Source organism: Epinephelus fuscoguttatus, linkage group LG3 (assembly GCF_011397635.1).
Source record: "Epinephelus fuscoguttatus linkage group LG3, E.fuscoguttatus.final_Chr_v1".
Lineage (NCBI taxonomy): Eukaryota > Metazoa > Chordata > Actinopteri > Perciformes > Serranidae > Epinephelus > Epinephelus fuscoguttatus.
Window position 1 is genome coordinate 37,854,545 of NC_064754.1, and position 20,022 is coordinate 37,874,566.

The window sequence follows — 20,022 nt, forward strand, 5'->3', positions numbered from 1 at the left end:
ATTCACATTAATATCTTAATAATTGCTTTAGTTTTATCACCCATCCAATTGTAGGTGGCCTCCCAGTCTTTACTGGGAGCAGCAATTTGATTGCACACTGCAAAATCAATGACAGCTTCACCAGTATTTGAAATTAGAGGCAGATACTGATATGGATATTTGAGTGCTAAAATAATCTAATGGCAATATTCTGGCTGAATTTTCTTTAAAACCTAAACACAAGTTTTTATTAAGGACCAAAAGAATTGTAACTAAGAAAATACTCAGCAGGACATTTTAAGATATGTTGTCAATGTTCTCTGGCCCACAAACTGACATATGTGATGTTGACACCATCCGGTATTAACTTACTTGCAACACATCTCAAGTATTGTTTGTTGTCAATTGTTAATTTCGGGGTATCTGGCTGACATTTTAGCAGATACAGACATATCTGTGATTAGCTCATATTGGTCGATAATATCAGTCTGCTGGGTCCTGAATCAAAGGTCAGGCTCTAGTTACAAATCAGGAGAAAAGCAATGCAATGAACAAGAGTTAGACCAAAGGACTGAATTAAGCAAACTACTAGGCTAACGTTAGCTTACAGGATTTAGGAAAGTAACTTATGGGCTAACTGTCAAATTATCTGTAAAGGAACATACCAGAAAAACAAAGTATTAATGTTACCTATCTATTTAACATCCACTAATGTCACAGAACAATTAATTAACATTAACCAAACTGCAATGCTAACTCAGAAACAGACAGCTAGCTTTGCACGTACATTATAGCTAACCTAGCACTTAGCAGCTAAGAGGAGTTTTCTGTTCAGCCAAGTCTTAGCTGAACAGAAAAACGCCTAAAATTACATAAACTTGAAACACCTGTCACAGAATAGCTATGATAAATGGAGTACCTACAGATAACGGTCCAACAAGGTATGTTGAGAGTAAATAAAATATGCCCGTCAGCGTTTCACAAAGTGGAAGATGAAGCTAACAATCAGTGTAACTCCAACTGCTGTAAAACTGTGCCAGTACTGGTTGCTCCTAGCAACAGAATGTTCAACTGAAACCAACTGCCGCTGGCAGAATGGTGAGAAACAGAGAAAGACTGTGTCCATAATCACTCCTGATTTGCCATCTAGTGCACTATATTTAGCCTCCATCACTTTAAATGTGTGTCTAAAGTGTAAAATATATGCACTATATTGTGTCCTCGAAAATGCCAACAATAAAATGAAAAAGAAGGTTCCCATACCCTGACAATACCACTGTGTCCAAAGTTCATACCTCATACCAACTATAGACTATATTGTGTGCTCATCTTTATAGTAAGGCAAGGCAATTTTATTTATATTGCACACTTCAGCAACAAGGTAATTCAAAGTGCTCTACATAAAACACCAAAAGCTTTAAGACAAAGTGGAAAAAATACATCATAAAAGGACATTTACTGCAATTAAACCCTTGATTAAAGAGCTAGACAACTGAAAAGAAAGAACAGCTAAAAACATATTAAGACAGGTATAAAATACAAGAATAAAAATTACAGTCAAGTGGCAACCTCCAGCTCTAAAAAATGAAGCCAACACATAAGTGCCTTATCTTATGTTACCGGTTTACAGCCTGGAACAAAAAAAATTATTTTGGTTTCTATAGCTGATTTCAACAGTCATGACAACTGCACAGGGGGTGATTTTTTTTTTATAACTCACATGTTTACATTTTATTAAGGCTTAAAGTTATGCATATTTAAGGACTGGCTGCTTTGGGTCGCAGCCTGTCTGCTCATAGTGCCCCTGGCTTCTCAGCTAGATCCACCCCTCACTCCTCCACTGGCCAGCCTCTTGCCCAAATATGATCACTTCTCGCTCCAAAAAGCCAAGATGGCAACAGCTGAAATGCCAAACACGAGGCTTTAAAACATAAGTCTGCAAACCAACAGGTACCGTCTCAGTAGTTATGTCCATTAATTTTACAGGCTGTGGTTACAGTTCAGTGTAAGAAATTAGTGACTACTTCCTTTATTAAAAGGCAGCAGCAAAGAGAAAAGCCCTCAGCCTGGACTTAAAAGAAGTGAGAGTTGACGGAGACCTGCAGCAGCAGGCTACTTCTGGTGCGTTCCAGGCAACCCGTAACTCGTGTTTTCACAACCTGTAACCCGTGAAAGTGCACTGGAACTGCAGTCAAACCCGTAACTTCCCACCTGTGAACTCGTACCAGATCGATGTACTCCCAGTTACGGTTTCTGACGTCACACAGTCCTCTAAACCAATTACCTTACTCCTCTAAACAACAATGGCAGCCCCATGGATGCGGTGTTGCTGCATGTGATACATGGTAAGAAATAGACATAAAGTAACCCTAATGTTAACGCATTATTGGCAGCCGCTCTAACAGCTGGTTTCTAGTGCAAGAATACAAAATACGTTTCTAAACACACAGATAACGTAAAAAATAGCCTATAATAGCATCTGTGACCCTATCCTCCTCCGTTTCACTCAAATGAACAAGGAGCAGGTACCTGTGGCGATAGCAATAATGGGGAAGCACAAACAAACGGTTCACCATGTTCAGCGTTAAACAGGAAGTAACTGGCAGTTTGCCGTAACTTTCCTGGAACGCTACAAAGTCGTAACTCGTGACTTGAAGTCTTGACTTACGAGTTCAAAAGCCTGCCTGGAACGCGCCTTTCTTTTACAGTACAAGTCAACATACATTTCATGTCAATCACACAACTGCCACTGCCAATTAAACTAAAGCAGGAAATAAAATGTTTTCATTTTTAAACAGGTCCTTCATTTTCTTTGAACACTGTATTGTGGGGAAATTATGTATTGTGTTTTTGTATGAATACTGAGTGTTTTGACTATACTTTAATTTGTCAGTTTTCTTGTGTGAACTCAATGCATATTCAAAACAAAATTAGTAGCCTGCGTAGAATTGGGACACAGCTTACATTTTGCTAACAATCCCAAAATGTAATGCATTGCATAGATACAAAAATTACAGTCATGCCACATTACACATCAGTTAAAATGCAAACTGACTTAAAAGATGGCTTAAAAGATGTAAATCTCAATGTACTACTAAAAGTAAAACGTGGGCATTAGCAAGAGTGATCATGATATGTGATTTCAGACACAGAGAGAGAAGCAGAGGGAGGAGAAGTAAGATGTGCAGAGCAATGACATGGCCAGAGTGAGAAATTGAGATGGAGAGAGTAATTCAAAATGTGGTTATTTGAGGGTGTAAAGGTAGGAAAAAAGAGGGGGAGAGAGAGAGAGAGAAACACACTGGTGAACACGTCAGTGGTCTTCATCTCAGCTATCCAACAGAGAGGACGTTGGCCCGAATCTACAGCATGTGGGTGCAGTTTTTACTCTCATCTTATTCCTACACTGCTCCAGTAAATAGACATGACCCAGTGAACAAAACATGCCCCGGGCTACTTACCATTCCCTCCTAACAGAACACCAAAACAAGCACTTTCAAGTTTTACAAAAACAGGAGCGCAGTTCTCTGCAGTTTGTAGAGCTCAGTATTCTCTGAACGTCATCTTCTTAACATGTTGGTCTAATACACATCTAAATAACATCCAGTTTCTGTTGTTTTTTTTTGTTTGTTTCGTTTTGATCTTTTAACTTTTTTTTCCCAGAGCCTCCACTCCACTCCTCAACACAGACTCCCTAAAAGCTTTCTGTGTGTTTGTATATTTGACAATGATTAACACAGCTCACAAAGGCATACAATGCATGATTTTCCATTGTAAACCTGACAGTCCACCTCAAACTACAAAAGCTACTATAGGTTTCATATTGTTCTAAAACAGTACAACTTAATTTTACCTGAAGATATGAGTGTGAGCTGTATAAATGACACTTTTTTTTTTACTGATAAATGTGGAAAAACTTCCTTTTCAATAATATCTTATTTAGTTTTACTTTGATGCATTCAGATACAGTAAAATACATGAGCAGTGCAATGATATATATATAAAAAAAAATCATTCACAGCTCTTTTTTTCCAGGACATTGTAAGTCATGTATAATGCAGACTTTGGCAAACTTGCCATGTTTTGTCGCTAAACTAAAGCGAGTAAATCATGTACTATCAGGGAAAAAGTTTAAATGTTATTTGTCCTTCAACAGAAGTTGGACATATTTCATGCTACATCCAGAAACAAACAAACAAATGTAGTGATGTACAACTGCACCATCAGAAAGGGAACCCTGGTGATGAAAGCGACATGAAAATAATGTTGTGATGATAGTGTTTACACCGCCATTTGTCAGGCTTATAAATCCAAGCCTGCCATTTTATACTCCATAAATGTATTTCCTTTGGTATTTGCAGATAAATAAATTCCTCTTTATTTTTTAACTTTTAAAACGATTGCACATTGTAGATATTAAACACTTCTTTGAGATAGTTAAACCAGGAGATTGTCAAGGGGAAGATATTTTTCACTTAAATCATTTTAACCATTTCTGTTTCCCTGTATGTCAGGACTAATAACACGGGCTACGGTGTGACTTAGTAAGTATGACAGCCATGTTGCAACCAGTTGACCTTGGTTCAAGGGCTTGTTTCGGCAGGCATCTGTGCCGCTAAAGTGCCCTTGAGCCAGACAGCAAGCTCTCGCCAGCTCTAGGAACGCTGGTCTGCAGCTGACCCTGATGAGCGGAAATAAACAGTCTGTCTGCAGGGAAAATTTACTGTACTAAATCTAATCTATGAAACAGCCAGGATGATCATTTCAAACATTAAAAAGTGGCTATGTGCAATATAATCTAGTGCAAAGTACTCACAGCAGTTACAGTTTCTCTTACCGTCTGCAAGCTTCTCACTTACTACTGAGGTGAAAGCAGCTGAAAACCCATACATCCCTCCAGCCTATGGCCCTATGTTTGCAAAATCTGGCAACCGTTAGCCAGTAGCTACCTACTTAACTATAAGCGTCACAAAACCATCTCTGTGTTTTCTCATGCAGTCCAGAACAAGCACTGCTCTGTTTCACTCCCCGTGCCTTTGGCTGACTGGACACGGCCCTCTCTAAACTTTCCTGCAGGTCAAGAGCTGTGTATAAGTTGCTGCTCCCTCCCTATCACATCCTTACATCTACCCTGGGGTTAGAGTCAATGTCAAAGCTAATGAATGCACTAAAAGTGATGATGATATCACCTCCTGTGAGAGAAGGTATCAGCATAATCATTTTTTAAATGAATCTCTTAAGTCTCTCGCAACTTAATTATATTGATGCGATTCATGTTTGAAGCGCTGTGCACGAACACAGATGCACACAAAAATATGGTTGGCGTATGCAAAATATTCTCTTGCATGACCACACCGTCACACACATGCACACCCGCTTGCACACTGCACAAATTTCACACAATTTGAGGAATGTGCCCCAGGCCAGCGTAGCACAGTGGAGTAGGAAGTGGGAACGCCAGTCTGGAAATGATGTGAAAACAATAGAGCAGCTCTGTGACTTGCCGAGTGTGTAAACACTCACATAAAAACCGATTTCAGCAAAGGAAGGCTTGCCTCTAACCTTGTAGGAGACCAGGAAGTGTGGAAGGTTGTACAGTTCACATGTGTGAGAGAGTGTGTGTGGAAACAAAATCATTTTGGAGGCTATCCACTTGCTAACAAGCTGGAATGGGTCTGCAGAGGATTTTAGTGGGAGTGAAATTAAGGTTGCATGAGTGTGTGAATGGATGAGGCAGGTTAGATCATCTTGTGTATGTGTGTCAGACCTTGAGCTGCTGTAGTCTGAGCTTCTCATCCTCCAAGTCTCTCCTGGCTCTGTCCTGCTCCTCCTGCAGCCGACGCTTTTCCTGACGCAGGAAAAGAAGGGGGGTGGGAGAAAAATTTGCAAAACAGTGAATGAATGTAGACATATTGATATTTTAGGTAGGGGGGGTGAGAGCAAGAGGAGTTCAATTTTATTCACATAAAGAGAAAGATGGAGAAACTCAGATCAGCAGTCAGACATATAAAAAAGCTGATGTAAATTAATGAACAGAAACAAAGAAAGGGAAGAGACGGCAGTGAATAAAACATCACTGGGAAGGAGTAAAACGGGGACACCTGGTCAACCATCTGTCACAAGGACACTGTCACCATAGACATCAGGTATACTTTATATCCCATAATGCTCAGAGCAGCTGTCCCCATGGCAACCCAGTGTTGTTTACATGGGACCAGGGACACCCTGGCTCACCACATTGCACACTCAGTAAATTATTTAGAACTTACGGACAGCTCAGAGTGCTTAGTCTCTTTATCCTCTCTTTCTCTATATACTGTGGATGAACCTGACAAGTACGAGATAACCCCACTTATAAACCAGCCTAACACATTGTAGTGTATGGCATATGATTTACCTTTAACTGATTTTGCAAAAGGACTTAACAGGACGTCCTGTAGAAACCATTTAAAGATGAATATGTAGTAAATTACATGCCATTATAATCTACAAAACTTTAATTTTTCAAAGAAATTTTGTCCAGTTTTCACAGACAGCTAGATGTCTTTTCTGTGCTGTATTATCAGCGACTCCAATAATAACCATAAGGACAAAAAGGCAACATAAAAGACACAAGCTTATGCTCAATAAAATTAATTTTATTTTCATAAATCTCCATTAAATGCTCACATTTCCTTTGCATTCTGAGCAACTTGCCAATAGAAGACAGACCAAGGGTCTCATTTATAAAACAGTACTGTAGGATCCATACTAAAAGTGTACGTGCAGACAATAGCTCAAAAAGGCATGCGCCACAAAACTAATTTATAATAACCTGCGTATGCCTGCCAGTGTGCCATTTCCTTTTATAAATCCCAAATCAACTTGGAACTGTCCACACATGGATCAGCCTCACAACCCAGTCTCTACAAGCCCACATTTAACCACAAATGATCAATGCAAAGCACCTCATGAATGATTATCACCTGCTGATCAATGGGTCTTTACAGTGACTCATGGCAATGACTGACTGTCACCCCAGTCTTTATATGTTTACAGCAGTCAGACTGTTGTAATCAGTGGTATCACCTACCCTGGGATCCCATTTGAAGATGGAAGTTTGATAAGTGAACACAACTTATTTATTTAAGTTTTGTTATGGTGGACTTGGTCTGCATTATGATTAGGACCCATAATGAGGATATGGAGTTTAATAATTGCATAATTTTTATAATTAAAAGGTGCTTGTGGAAAAGTCATTAGCACAGGCACAAATAACACAGCTGAACTGAATGTTTATTATAAAGTGACTTTATTAGTACTGTGTGATATGAGGCAAAGGCATGTGTGAGACATCATTAAACGTATTATAATTCCTCTCACATTTAATTTCTAGTATCTGGCTTCTATTCACCACTTTGCCATCTCATTTGCTAATTTCTCCTGTCTCCAAAATGTACACAAGGGTCAGTGTTTTCCTTCAGGCGCTTACCTTCTCCCTTTAAGTTTCTTTCTATAAAACACAACTTTTGCCTTGGAAGTGGTGTACGCCTCTTTCAGGCCTCATGTGTGCCCAATGGCCAACCCATTTCTTGGCTGAAATATGACTTCATAGCAAGAAATCATAAAATTTGTTGATTTCACTTATAAGCTAGCAAGTAATACCTTTCCTTTGTTTCCCCCAAACTCCGTGTCAGAACATTTTCAAAGTTGTCTCAGACTTCCACATTCACATCTGTCTGAGGAGACATTTGCTGACTGTGACTGACCCAAACATCTCTTTTCTTGATAGCAGCAGTGCTTTAGAGTGCAGCTTCTACATCAGTGACTAGATACTTCTATATCAGGACCACACAATATGTGGGAAATATGCAACAATATTGAATACTGCAATGATGATATTACTTGTGATAAATAAACAGAATTTAAAGTGTACTCAGTTCTGCCACTCTGCTGCTTCTAGTGTACTGCTAAAATATAAACAAAACAAAACAAATTGCTTGTTGAATTTAAAAAATGGAAGGAAATGATCTCCAAATTGAACACTGACCTGCACATAAAAGGCACAAATAAAAAACAATGACAACTACATTTTAAAGGTCAGTTTCCTGCTGATATTCTCTTTAAACTAACTCAAAAAATCCCCTGAATGCAATATTGCAGTCTCTTGTACTGTGTTTATTGCACATACACAGATAAATACATGTGTGAGAGTGTATGATTGTGTGTCTGCATGAACTCACAGCAATGGCCTCCAGTCGCTGTTTGTACTTCTCCGTCTCATCCATCCTGGCACCTGTGACACAATAGGACAGGGTTAAGGGTTTGAGGTCGGAGGTTAAACAAACACAAGTCAACTGTATCCATTTATTCCCAGAGATTTATCCTCTGCAATTCTCTTAAAAGGATAGCTCAGATCTTTTTTTAAGGGTGCTTTTGGGGCTTTTTAGCCTTTATTTGATAGGACAGTGGTAGCATGAAGGGGGAGAGAGGGGGGATGACATGCAACAAAGAGCTGCAGGTTGGAATCGAAACCTGCTTGCCACTGTGGTAAGGACGTAGCCTTTGTACATGGGGTGCCTGCTCTACCAGGTGAGCTACTCAGCACCGCAGCCTGGATCTTTTGAAGTGGATTTGTATGAGATACTTAACTATATTCTGTGTATTTTATACAGTTGATGGCAATTGACATGCCCCCAGTTTGGAGAAGCAGGTTTGAGACCAACAAGGAAGCTACAGAATGCACTGCTGTGAATGGGTCAGTAACAAATATATATATTTAGAAATATTTCCACTGCTTCACATTATTGCCAGGCAGCCACACAGGAGCTACTGGTCCACCACTGCCCCAACCAGTTATTTTGTTTGTGTGACTGTGTGACTTTGGCGTTCAAAAGGATTAGGTCAGATTCATCAAAGTTACACAATAACACAAACTAACTAACTGTCTGGTCAGTCTGGTGGCTTTGACGAGATCATAGATGGGGAACTGATGCTGTTAACGGCTTCCCTGTTGGAATAGGCTGTCTGTCAGAGAGGTTAAGCAGTGAAAACACTCTCAATATAGCGTACACGTAAACTGTTATAGATATTTTAGGTCTCCGAAGTGGAGACATGCTGACAGACATCTACTGCAAGTAATGTGCTGATTATGGATGAGGATCCTATACAACCCCACTTCAAAAAAATCCTAACTATTTCTTGGGCTGTGTGGCCAGTTTTTTGGGGGTGAGGGTCTCTGCAAATGTAGTTTTCTGTGGTCTAAAGAGCTTGTGAAGTAGATAATCAAACAGCATTTCTGCATTAGTCCCCAAACTCCTTGAGCCCCACCGTGCTACATCAGAGGATACAGAGGCAGCTGATATATGGCAACACAAGATCAGAGACAGGACATCAGCCTTTGCTGTTTGTGAAGCATGTAAATGAGCAAGTGAAAAAAAACTATAATAATAAATTTAATAATTCCGAAAAAGAAAAAAAAAATACAAAGAGAATATAAAGTATCCTGGTAGTACGTGTCTTTGTGAGTGATGACCCACAATTCTCCACACCATTCCCACCCTGACCAAAACCATCTCCCTCACACTCCCATTAAGCTTTTCGTTCCTGTCATGACACAGCCTCTGGCATCTCGAAGAAAATGAGCATAGGCAATATTTGTTTTCCCCTGCAGCTGACACTAAATGGGACAATATTTGAGCTCCCCAAAACTCAGAGGCACATGAGAGAGCATAGACTAGAGTCATACATAGCAACCAGCTCTCAGCAACTCAGTCATTAGTGAGTTCCTGTCATCACAAGTCATAACTCTGCTTTTAGTCAACTTCTCAGGAGAGAAACAACACTTATTTTTGGCCCACATGGAATTCAGTGCTGGGTGGGTTTCATAAAAAAAGACTCTACATGATAAGAATAATTATAATGAAAACACTGTTATTGGAAATAGGAGCTTTAAACGCCATGGCAGCAGTAATCTTCCAGTCCCTGACAATCCCATGTGGTGTGTAAAGAGATCTGTCCTACACCAAAAAACACATTTAGCCATCACAGCAACTGAGATCTCATATTGAGGAGATCTGAGCAATACGGCACCCTATTTCTGGAACAAATACCACACTGTCACAGCCATTGTCGCTAATCGCCATCACAGAGCTTTGAAGCACAAAATATGTGCTTACCAATGCACACACACACACACAAAACACTTTACACATGCAAAACCTCACAAACAAGCTAATGTATATGGACACCAATGGGATGATAAAACTTAAATGGTGACCTTACTTTACCTACAACGGCACACTGACACGTCTAGTTCTAGAAAAAGAACCTCACATACAAACTGCCAAAATAAGCTCTCACACATCATCCACATTACTCATTTCTCCTGAAACCCCCCTCCACACATCCGACACTCACATACTCTACAAATGAGGTTTCTCATTTCTCCCCAGAAGGCAACTCAGTAGAGCTGATGCTATTGTAGCTCTTGCAATATGGTATATCTTTCAGGGCTTTAAGGGGTGATAGTTAACATAGTGAGAAACTTCTCCTTACCAACACCTAAAGGATTCCTTCGGCATCCTCAGGGTGTGGGGTGGGTGGTGGGGTCACAGGGGAAAGGGGGCCCCACATAAAACAATATGAGAATGTAGGTGTACTGTGTATGGAGGGGAAACATGAAGATGAAAGACGAAGAGGGAAGGGGAATTTTTTGATGAGGAAACAACCTCTAGCATGCCTTTCATTGCACTGGAGCTCTCACAAGACCTAAGGTGGCGAGACAGACAGGAAGGATCAGCAGAAAGACTAAATATACGCAATATATAGAGAGAGATTGAGAGACAAGAGATACCCTTCAAGAGCATCAGAGGTAGAAAGAGACAAAATCTCATTTTGGCAGTGTTTTTGAATGACTGGAGGTGCAGTGACAGCTTACAGTATAAGCCTCCGTAGGGAGTGGAGGCTTGTGTCTCATCAGGGCTTCAGGAGAGCGCCTAGAATAGCAGCCAGAGATAAACAAGCAAACACAAACAGAGGCTTTGATGAGGAGGTATTGAGGAGCTCCCCGTAGACACACGCTGACTTCGATAATTAGACATGATACAAGAGGGTAGAGAAGGGGAGGCTGACAAAGTCAAAAAGTTAAGAGGCAGACAAAGTCAAGACGGTTGAAGAGAAGAGCAGCAGGGAAGGAGAAGACAAGGGGGGGAATGAGGTGACGGGAAACTGGTTTGGGATTCAGATTCCCTTTTGTCCACAAAATGGGACAACCTGTGACAAAAACAAATCAGGTACACGACAGACAGAAAACAAAAGATTGCTCAAGAACTGGAAGAATGGAGACATTTTAGATTAAATTTATTTCCCATGAGACCCTGATCATTATCAAGCAAAATTAGGTCAATCTTCTCGCAGCTGAGACAAATTTTTCAATCTCGAATAATTCAATTTCAGTTGAGGTCATGATCATTATTTCTTTTTTAGGTTTTTATATCATTCTGTAGCTTCCCAGTAGTGTTTATTATATATTCAAATCCCAACTTTTTTTAATTGTTGTTTTAGCGTCAACATGCTATTTTCCCAAGTCCTTCTAAAAGAAGGTGTCTGCATGATGACATTGCTACATATAAACCTCATAGCCCATCTAATGTGCCTCTTTGTAACTGAGTCAAGCTTTCTTTGACAAATGTGTAATATCGATCTTCCAAATGACCTATTATACTCTAACTGGCACGGGAGCCTAGCAATGTACTGCTGTGGACGTTAGTTCAGATCTGAAAGTCACACAATTACTCTAAACGATCAATCAAGGCAGTGGTAGACCACTAACTCCCCTGATCCACAGGGAAAAACTACTGTTTTTGTCAAAGGAGTCCGATGGCTTAAAAGAGAGTGACAAACAGCTCCAGTTACCACTTGGAAAACATTTTTAATATAATTTTAATATAAATACAGTGCCAGAGTGCATAAAAAAGTATCAATTTAAGTGTCACCAATTCAGTATCTAAGCAATGGTGTTGAATAATGAAATAAAAGTCTGTGTCACTGCGGTGTCAGGAGCGTGTGCAGATAAACAATGTTGAGGCACAGCCCATGCCGGCAGGGCTGGGAACTCCACAACTGTGCTGTGAGCAAAAATCAACTAGATGACCTGGAAAGTGTCATTTTGTGTCATTGGTGACACGTTTTGCATCATCAGGTGCATTTTGGCTGGCAGACACCGGGTGGAGAGCTCCAGGAGCAGGCGGCATGGGCTTTATCTTAACACTGTTCATCTGCACACACACCCCACACCACAGTGACACAGAGCTGGCTCAAAAACCAGCAAAGCATGCCTTTAGAATCATTCAGGATTTGCTATAATTCATAGCTGTTCTTTATTGGGCAGTGTCCACATCATAAAAACCAATCAGAGGTGTTATTAATGTGAAATCTTTAGTTTGACCATGAATCTTTGCACCTTAACTGTGAATTTTCACACATCTCCCACAACCCTCTTGCAGTATTCAGAAAGCACAGCAACCTACAAATGTGATGTGGGACTTATTCACTGCACCCTTGCCTCTGTCAAAGCACACTATATTCAATACATCTCAAAACCAATTAGCAGCAGTAAAAACACCAATATGGCACATAGTCATGAGCACAGCTCAGCTGTTACTGTGTTTAATTACAGACACCTGTGACACCAGTTACATGCCAACCAAGATGACTAAAAAGAGCCTCTCTTCCATTAAAACTGACAGGTTTTTGGTTTTCAAGGCAATAATTTGTGTCCTACACAAACATTTGCCAGTTCAGCAAGTTGTAGGCTGTGTGACCTCAGTGGTATGACCTCCCACCCACAGAGTCTCTCCCAGTTTGCATCTCCCAGTCTCTCACTCCCCCTTTCCATACCCTATTTACACAATGGATTGAAGGTGCTATAGCCAGAGAAAAAAGATTAGAGCAGAGACAGGGGGAAAGGTAGTCCAGAGGAAAGAGAAAAGTACATTTTATTCGTGCTGCAATGGTGTGTTAATCTATTGTTTAGTCAATAATCCTTTTTACGGCTGACATTTTTCACTAATCATATCAAGTGTTACTAAAACCATCAATAAGGTCTTATTCTATCAATGAGAAGAGCTGCAACAATAGGTCGATATACAAAATAATTTATTGGCATCTATTTTGATCACTGAATTATTGTTTTTCCATTTTTTTTAAGTACCAAAGTCAAACATTTGCTGGTTTCCTGCTTCTTAAATGTGAGAATGTGATGCTTTCTTTGTCATGCATGATAATAAACTGAATAGTTTGGGATTTTTTGACTGCGGGTAACATTTGAAGGTGTTACCTTGGGCTCTGGGAACCTAAACAGGACATTTTTTAGTATTTTTTGACATAAGATTAACAATATGATTAATTGATTGATCAAGGATATAATGGGCAGATTATAACAGATAATGAAAACAATCGCTTGTTGCATTTCTACTCAAGAATCCCGGTAGTCATTGCAGTAGAACCAGAGGTATTATCTCTTTTATGCCTTGCATTCTTCTTCCTTGTTAAAATATGGCACCTACATTATCCACAATGTAACTCTAACTGCCGACAGTTTGTTTAGAAATTCAGGCAGTAGCAGCTAATATAGTCACGAGGCGCTAGTCTCAAGTGGGAATGAGGAGAGTTCTGATAAACTCAGTTCTCTCTAAATTAACACACAGATTATTTTCATTTTCAGACTTGTGGTCTTCAGCCCCAACTGACTCCGACTCAAGAGACATCACTTAAGAATATTTATCAGATTTATCAGTAGTGCACTCCAAAAACCCGCAATCAGAACTGATGCATTAAACTGGTGGAATTTCCCTTTAAGAAGTTGGAACTAGGGAATCATTGACATTTTTGCATACAAAAATAAAAAAAAAAGTTGCCAGTAATTTTCTGTCATTGATCACTTGATTAATCAAGAGTTGTTTTAGATCTATATTGGTTAATGAAAAAAAAGACATATTTATGACCTGAAAACAATGAGATGCCACAGCCCTATTTTAAATGACGAGAGCTGAACAGCGTGCATATAGAAAGGTCACTTCTACTAAGTGCAGCTGCCTCTCAGTCATTCAGTCTTCCTGCAAACTGTCAGCACGATACATTCCTCCTGCCCTGGTGCAAAAGAATGTATATTTGCCTATGTGTGTGCATGTTTAAATAACAATGTATATTTACCTAGTGGGGTGCCATGAAGCCTGTATCCTGAGTGCTGATGTAGTGACATTAGCTCTGTGGGAACAGATGGGAGAACAGTAGGGTGTCTGGAATGAAAAACTATAAGAATCATTTAGTATCACAGCTCACTGCTCTTGGATTTCTCTGACACACACTCACAGGCAGTGCACAACTGGCTGTATGTAAGCAATACCACTCCAACAAGGCAAGAGGCAGAGTTTTTTTTTAATCAAAAGATCAACAGACGTCCACAAACTATTTTCAGCTAAATCCAAATCACAGTGCATGTAAAGAAAACCCTTCATAATTTTCAAACTAAACAGCACAAAAGCCAAGGCATTAGCATTCCATTTTCAAAGGGCTTACAAGAAAGGTGAAAAGACTGTGGGAGAGGCAATCAGTACAATCAGTGTGAGCTGACAGGTAGCACTTACAACCAATGCCTCCTGTTGCTCTGCATTAACCGACATGCAGAATATAAGATGAGCAGTGGCACAGAGGAGCTATGCCAGATGAAATGTAGATAAGTTGTCTATGAAAAGCACATGTTCAAGGAATTTAAATCCCATGTGATGATATGTGATACCGTGGAATCAGGAACTAGCTTATTCAAATACAATACTCCACTCAAACCAGAGTTTTTCCTCGCTGAGGTAGAGATGGTAGCATCGTGATCATGTGCGCACATGCCTGTGTACCTTGCCTTCAATTCATTTTGATTATTTTACTTTCTATTTTAAATGATTTGCTTTTATCAGTATAAGATAAGATCCCCCAGGGGTGAAATTCAAGTATCACAGCAGCACAAGACAAAAATCAAAGGACATTAAATAGAATAAGATTAAAGAGAAAAAATAAAAAAATAAAAATTAAAGATAATAATAGATAAATAAAAGATAAAATAAAATTGCTACATCAATCAAATATGTGTGGTAGTCAAGTTGCAGTTAGTTTATATCCATGCGTGTTCACACTCATATGTAGCCATGACAGCTGGCAATGTTTCAAATATGGATGTTGCTGCGGAGAAGCTACACATTCTAAAACATTGATGTCTCACAAACATCTTCAACCTGGCAGCACAGGAGATCAACACAATCAGTAGTTTCAAGATGGGCACCCATGAATAGTGCCACCAATTCAGTATCTGACCAAATGTCTCCCCTCCTGTTCCTGAGATATGGCATTGATTAAAGGCAAGAAAAGAGCTTTTGTACAACATTATGATATCATAGTGAAACTGACCTTTGACCTAGATAAAAAATGTTATCACTTCACACATCATTTATTCTATTCAACATCTGTGAGAAATTTTGTCATAATAAACGGGTGGATTCTTCAGTTGAGGCCAAAAACATGTTCTGTGAGGTCACAATGACCTTTGACCACCAAAATCTAATCAGTTCACCCTTGTGTCGAAGTGGACATTTGCGCCAAATTTAAGGAAATTCCCTCAAGGCCTTCTTGAGATATCACGTTCATAAGAATGGGATGGAAGGACGGATGAACAGATGGACAACCTGAAAACATAATGCCTCCGGCCATGGCTATCACTGGTGCAGACATAAAAACTATTTTATCTCCTCTCCTTACATTTTGTCTCAGTACAAGATGGTGTTAAGACACACAAAGAGGTGCACTGAGTAGCATTCACAAACGCTGAGTCCACTGTCATTTCCAAAAGCATTTGTAAGCACCAACTGCCGATGTAAAACTACCATCACATGGAAGGGAAAAGGAGTTTTGTTTTCTTTAGTGATTTGTTTTGTAGTTGTGGCAAAGATGTTACTGGCGGAAATACTCAGGCTCACCTGGCTTAAAACAGACAGCTCTTTTCTTCGGCTCTCTTCTTTTTTTGGCAGTCTTGGCAGTGCCTTTCCCAGTGCACTATGCTGATTACAATGGCACCACCACATCAGCGTAATGCCGCAATTGCAGTTACAATATACAGAAATATACAAAGTGCAAGGCTTGTATGAAAACAGTGTTTTCCATTGTGACACCTGTCAGAGTTTTGTTGAGAGGTGGAGCGCCAACATGAATTTGGGTGCACATGTTAGAGAGGTTTAGAGTACAGGGCCATTGACTCTGACATCACAAGGATTGTCACGGGCTGCAGTGGAGCATGAAAGCTGTGAACTTAAGGTCATGAGACCGTGGCACAGCACAGGTCACTTTTCTGTCCAAGCATCGCTAGATAAATCGCAAGATAAATCTGCAGATTATTTCCCCTGATTAATAAATTGATTGTTGACTGAACAGTGAAAACAGCTGTTATAATTTCCATCACCCCAAGGTGATGTATTCAAATTACTTGGTTGGTTCCGTCCAAAACCCAAGATATTGAGTTTCATTTATACTGACACACTTAATGTCAGGAAGGTATGTAGAGAGATCAAAGAGCAACAGTCTCCTGAATTGGTTCGTTCTGTAAATACTGGCCACTGAACACACAGCGTACAGAGTTGCTAAAATAGCTCCAGGTCTATAGGGGTTGGGGGAGGGGGCGGAGGGAGTCATTAAAAGGCCACCCAGTGACATTTTGTTTTTGTGAGATGATGCAATCACGTTGCTGTTAGACTGCTGGCCACCCTGCTTCTTTGCACTTTGAAGTTTCTGCTCCATTTCTTGAAGAGATGAGGGGAAGAAGGTGGGGTATGATTATAGTGAAGACAGAGGCGAGAGAGAGAGAGAGAGAGAGAGAGAGAGAGAGAGAGAGAGAGAGAGAAAGAGAGGTAGGGAGGCAGAGGTAAGGTTGAGTGTTAGATTGTATGCCCTCAATCACAGACAGTGCTGTAAGCGCATTTGAATACTAACATTAATAGTTTTATTAATTTCTAATACCAGTATTAGGGATGCTACGCTGGAATCATCTGCTTTGAAGTGCAGTTCATCTGCTAGAGGCTCATTTAGCGCACAGCTTTTACATGTCCTATTATCCTTCTTCTATTCAACATTACTCTATTTTCAACTCTTTGGGATTAGAGTACAGCACTTGAGTGTGGAGTGTAAACTATAAAACTGAAAAGAGCAGAAGTGGACAAGATAGGAGCAAAAAAGTAGGTTTAAAAAATGAAGTGCCACTGAGACTGAACTGATTGAAGGACAGTTTCTGGCCTGCCAGACAGAGGGTATTCCAAGGCCACTGTAAATTGAAAATATCCTTTCACCCATGTGTTTGGGAACAGGAAGAGTACAAACATCGCTGTCCTCCAGACGATTAGAGACTGAACATGCAATCGCAACGACCCTGATCTCTGAACTCGCACATCCTCTGCTGTCGTCACCGGCCATCACTCAGGAAGAGCCTGACTTGAACAGACAGCCAACTAACTGTAAAACAAATTCCTAGATAGAACTTCAATCAGAGACAGGGCAGTCAAAGAGGCAATAACTCTCCAGCTTGAGGGACGGACAGAGCAGATTGTTGTAAAGTGCTTTTTCATCAGCTATTGATTTTCAGTTGCTTTACAGACTGCAGCAGAAATTGCATTATTGGAGATGGATATCCTGCTTATCTAGATGGAAATAAATCTGACACACAGTATGTGTATGTGTGTGTGTGTGTGTGTGTGTGTGTGTGTGTGTGTATACTGTACGTGGTGTGTGCATGTTTGTGTATGTGTGTGGGTGGGTGGCATGGGTGGAATTTGTGGAGCTTGGATGGTTCTGCTGCAACAGCACACAGCCAAGCTCCACTGATTGACAGTCCAGGTCAGGGGAATGAAAACACTGCGTTCCACTGCTGTGTGTTTGTGTGCACTTGCGTGTGCGTGTTTGTGTGTGTGCTCATCAGTTAAGGATGAAAGGTTAATGTGTGGCATGTGTGTGCCTGCTATGTCACAGAGCTAACAGTGTAGTAGACTTTGGAGCATGTTGAGGACTATCAAAGTCAACAACATACAACACAGATTTACTCCATGTCATTTATCACCGCTGCACTTCACAGGCAAGACGGTCCTGCTTTGGTCTGAAGTAACACAGACGTTCAAATAATGCACGCTTCAATGCGTATACTTCAAAGTATCAACACACGTCATTCGCCTACGATCCCATACATCAGGGTAGTAACTGTGCGGATACAGTATGTACAGTAAGCTTGCACAAATGATCGCAACGGGACACATGTGCTTCTAAGCATCAAAGGCATCCCTGCAAGGGAATATCAAAAGAAATCTTCTAACAGGTCGTGGCGTTCAGCAGTTAGACTAAAGCAAGTTTAAAGGGCTGACAATTTGTCTAAATCGTGATGAGAGAGGAGATGAAACAATAGCATCTCAAAGGAGTTAATTCCTTTGCTCTCTTTTTGTCTCCATGTTATACAGCCATAAAAAGGATTGAGTGGGGGATCAGTGGTGTACTGTCAGGTACCACACACACACACACACACACACACACACACACACACACCCAGACAGACACACACACAGACACACCACAATAGAGTCTCTGTTCAGCAGGACGGAGGCTGGTCTTAGCCTGGCTCTGCCTACAGTATCCTAGTGTGTAAAAGAACACTTATATACACAACTCACACCCACAGCACTCCATCTGATCTCTGTTTGGGCTGATCCAGACAGTAATGTGACATGCATGTTTCTAAGTTCAACTTTCAACTTGGGCTCTTGTGTTGCTCTCACACCTGCAATTTGGTCAGTTTTTTCCCTTATAATTCTGGTCCATTGTATTTTGTGCTGTTGTGCTTCTGTGGTTGTGTAGCCTTTCCTCTCTCCAAGTTCCATACTGGAGAGCAGGTCATGTGGCTCAGGCTGTAGCTGTTTGGCAACAACATCCTCTCAGATTGATCTTCTCCTGTGATATTCTTTGTCTGGGCTGCTCGATTATTGCAAAAATTATAATCACAATCATTTTGGTCAATTACTAGATCACAACTGATTAACAAGATTACACATTGACTTTGGAAACATCATGCATTTATTGAACTTTTTAACAGTGGCTTTCCTTAAACTTGAAATATTATTCAACTGTAGGTGGCTCATTGGCCTAATTCTGTCTATATCAGTTAAGACACTCGAATACAAGGATACTGTCAATAAGAAAAAAAAAATACATACCACAAATGTCAGTAATGTAATGTAACATATTGACATAATATAATGTAAACTCCATCATAACACTCTGACCTGTTGATAAGTCCTCAACAGCAGCTTGTGCTCACATATATTGGGTGAGCACGACGGACTGACTGTAGGCAATAAAAAAATCACTAGAATTAGTTATTACTTTGGCATGGTCAGAATCTGCGTTGCAGTGAGTATCATTGCAGCGCAGCGTATTTAGGCTTTAGGCCTTCAGGTCTTCAGGCATCTGAAACTTTGTTATATTGGTCATTCTGTACATGCAACATCTATCGCATATCTGTCCATCCAGGGAGAGGGATCTCTCCTCTCTTACTGGGGTTTCTTCCATTTTTTCTCCTGATCTGACTTGAAGATTTGAGGCAAATTTGTGGTTTGTCATACTGGGCGATACAAATAATAATTGACCTGGCTTGACTGACGGAGTGACTGATGAACAAATCGGGAGGTGTAAAAATGATGTTTTATGGACTGACAGTTAACTCACTCATTCAACAGTTGGCAATGTCATCATTACTGCTGCATGGTTTCATATACGGAAATCTGATTGACAGCAAGTCATGCTGCCCTGTAGAGGGCCTTCAGATTGAAAACAGCTCTGCATGAAAACAACACGAGGGGCTGCTTGGGTGGGGTTCTAGTGAGACATGAAATATGAGCCATGAGGTCCAGTTTGAGTAGGAGATCACTGAGTTTGGAGGCAAATTAAGATGCCAAAACACTACTGAATTGTTACTTTACGACAGGATTT

General features: G+C 40.3%; 1 protein-coding gene across 7 annotated transcripts in view; it reads right to left on the bottom strand.

The window, feature by feature from the left end:
* The window catches only part of palm3 (paralemmin 3), a 56,657-nt gene that overhangs the window by 12,809 nt on the left and 23,826 nt on the right, over window positions 1-20,022 (bottom strand). For 3 of the 7 annotated variants that reach the window (XM_049567001.1, XM_049567009.1, XM_049566969.1), the window contains exons 2-3: window positions 8,202-8,254; window positions 5,747-5,827 (exon numbers count right to left, since the gene is read on the bottom strand). In XM_049567001.1, coding sequence (XP_049422958.1) covers window positions 5,747-5,827; window positions 8,202-8,246 — 126 coding nt within the window. In that variant the 5' untranslated portion in view covers window positions 8,247-8,254. Of the gene's footprint in view, window positions 1-4,816; window positions 5,721-5,746; window positions 5,828-8,201; window positions 8,255-10,897; window positions 10,956-14,172; window positions 14,227-20,022 lie in introns of those variants that run through there. The other 4 variants (XM_049566980.1, XM_049566959.1, XM_049566991.1 and 1 more) reach the window with 4 other exon arrangements.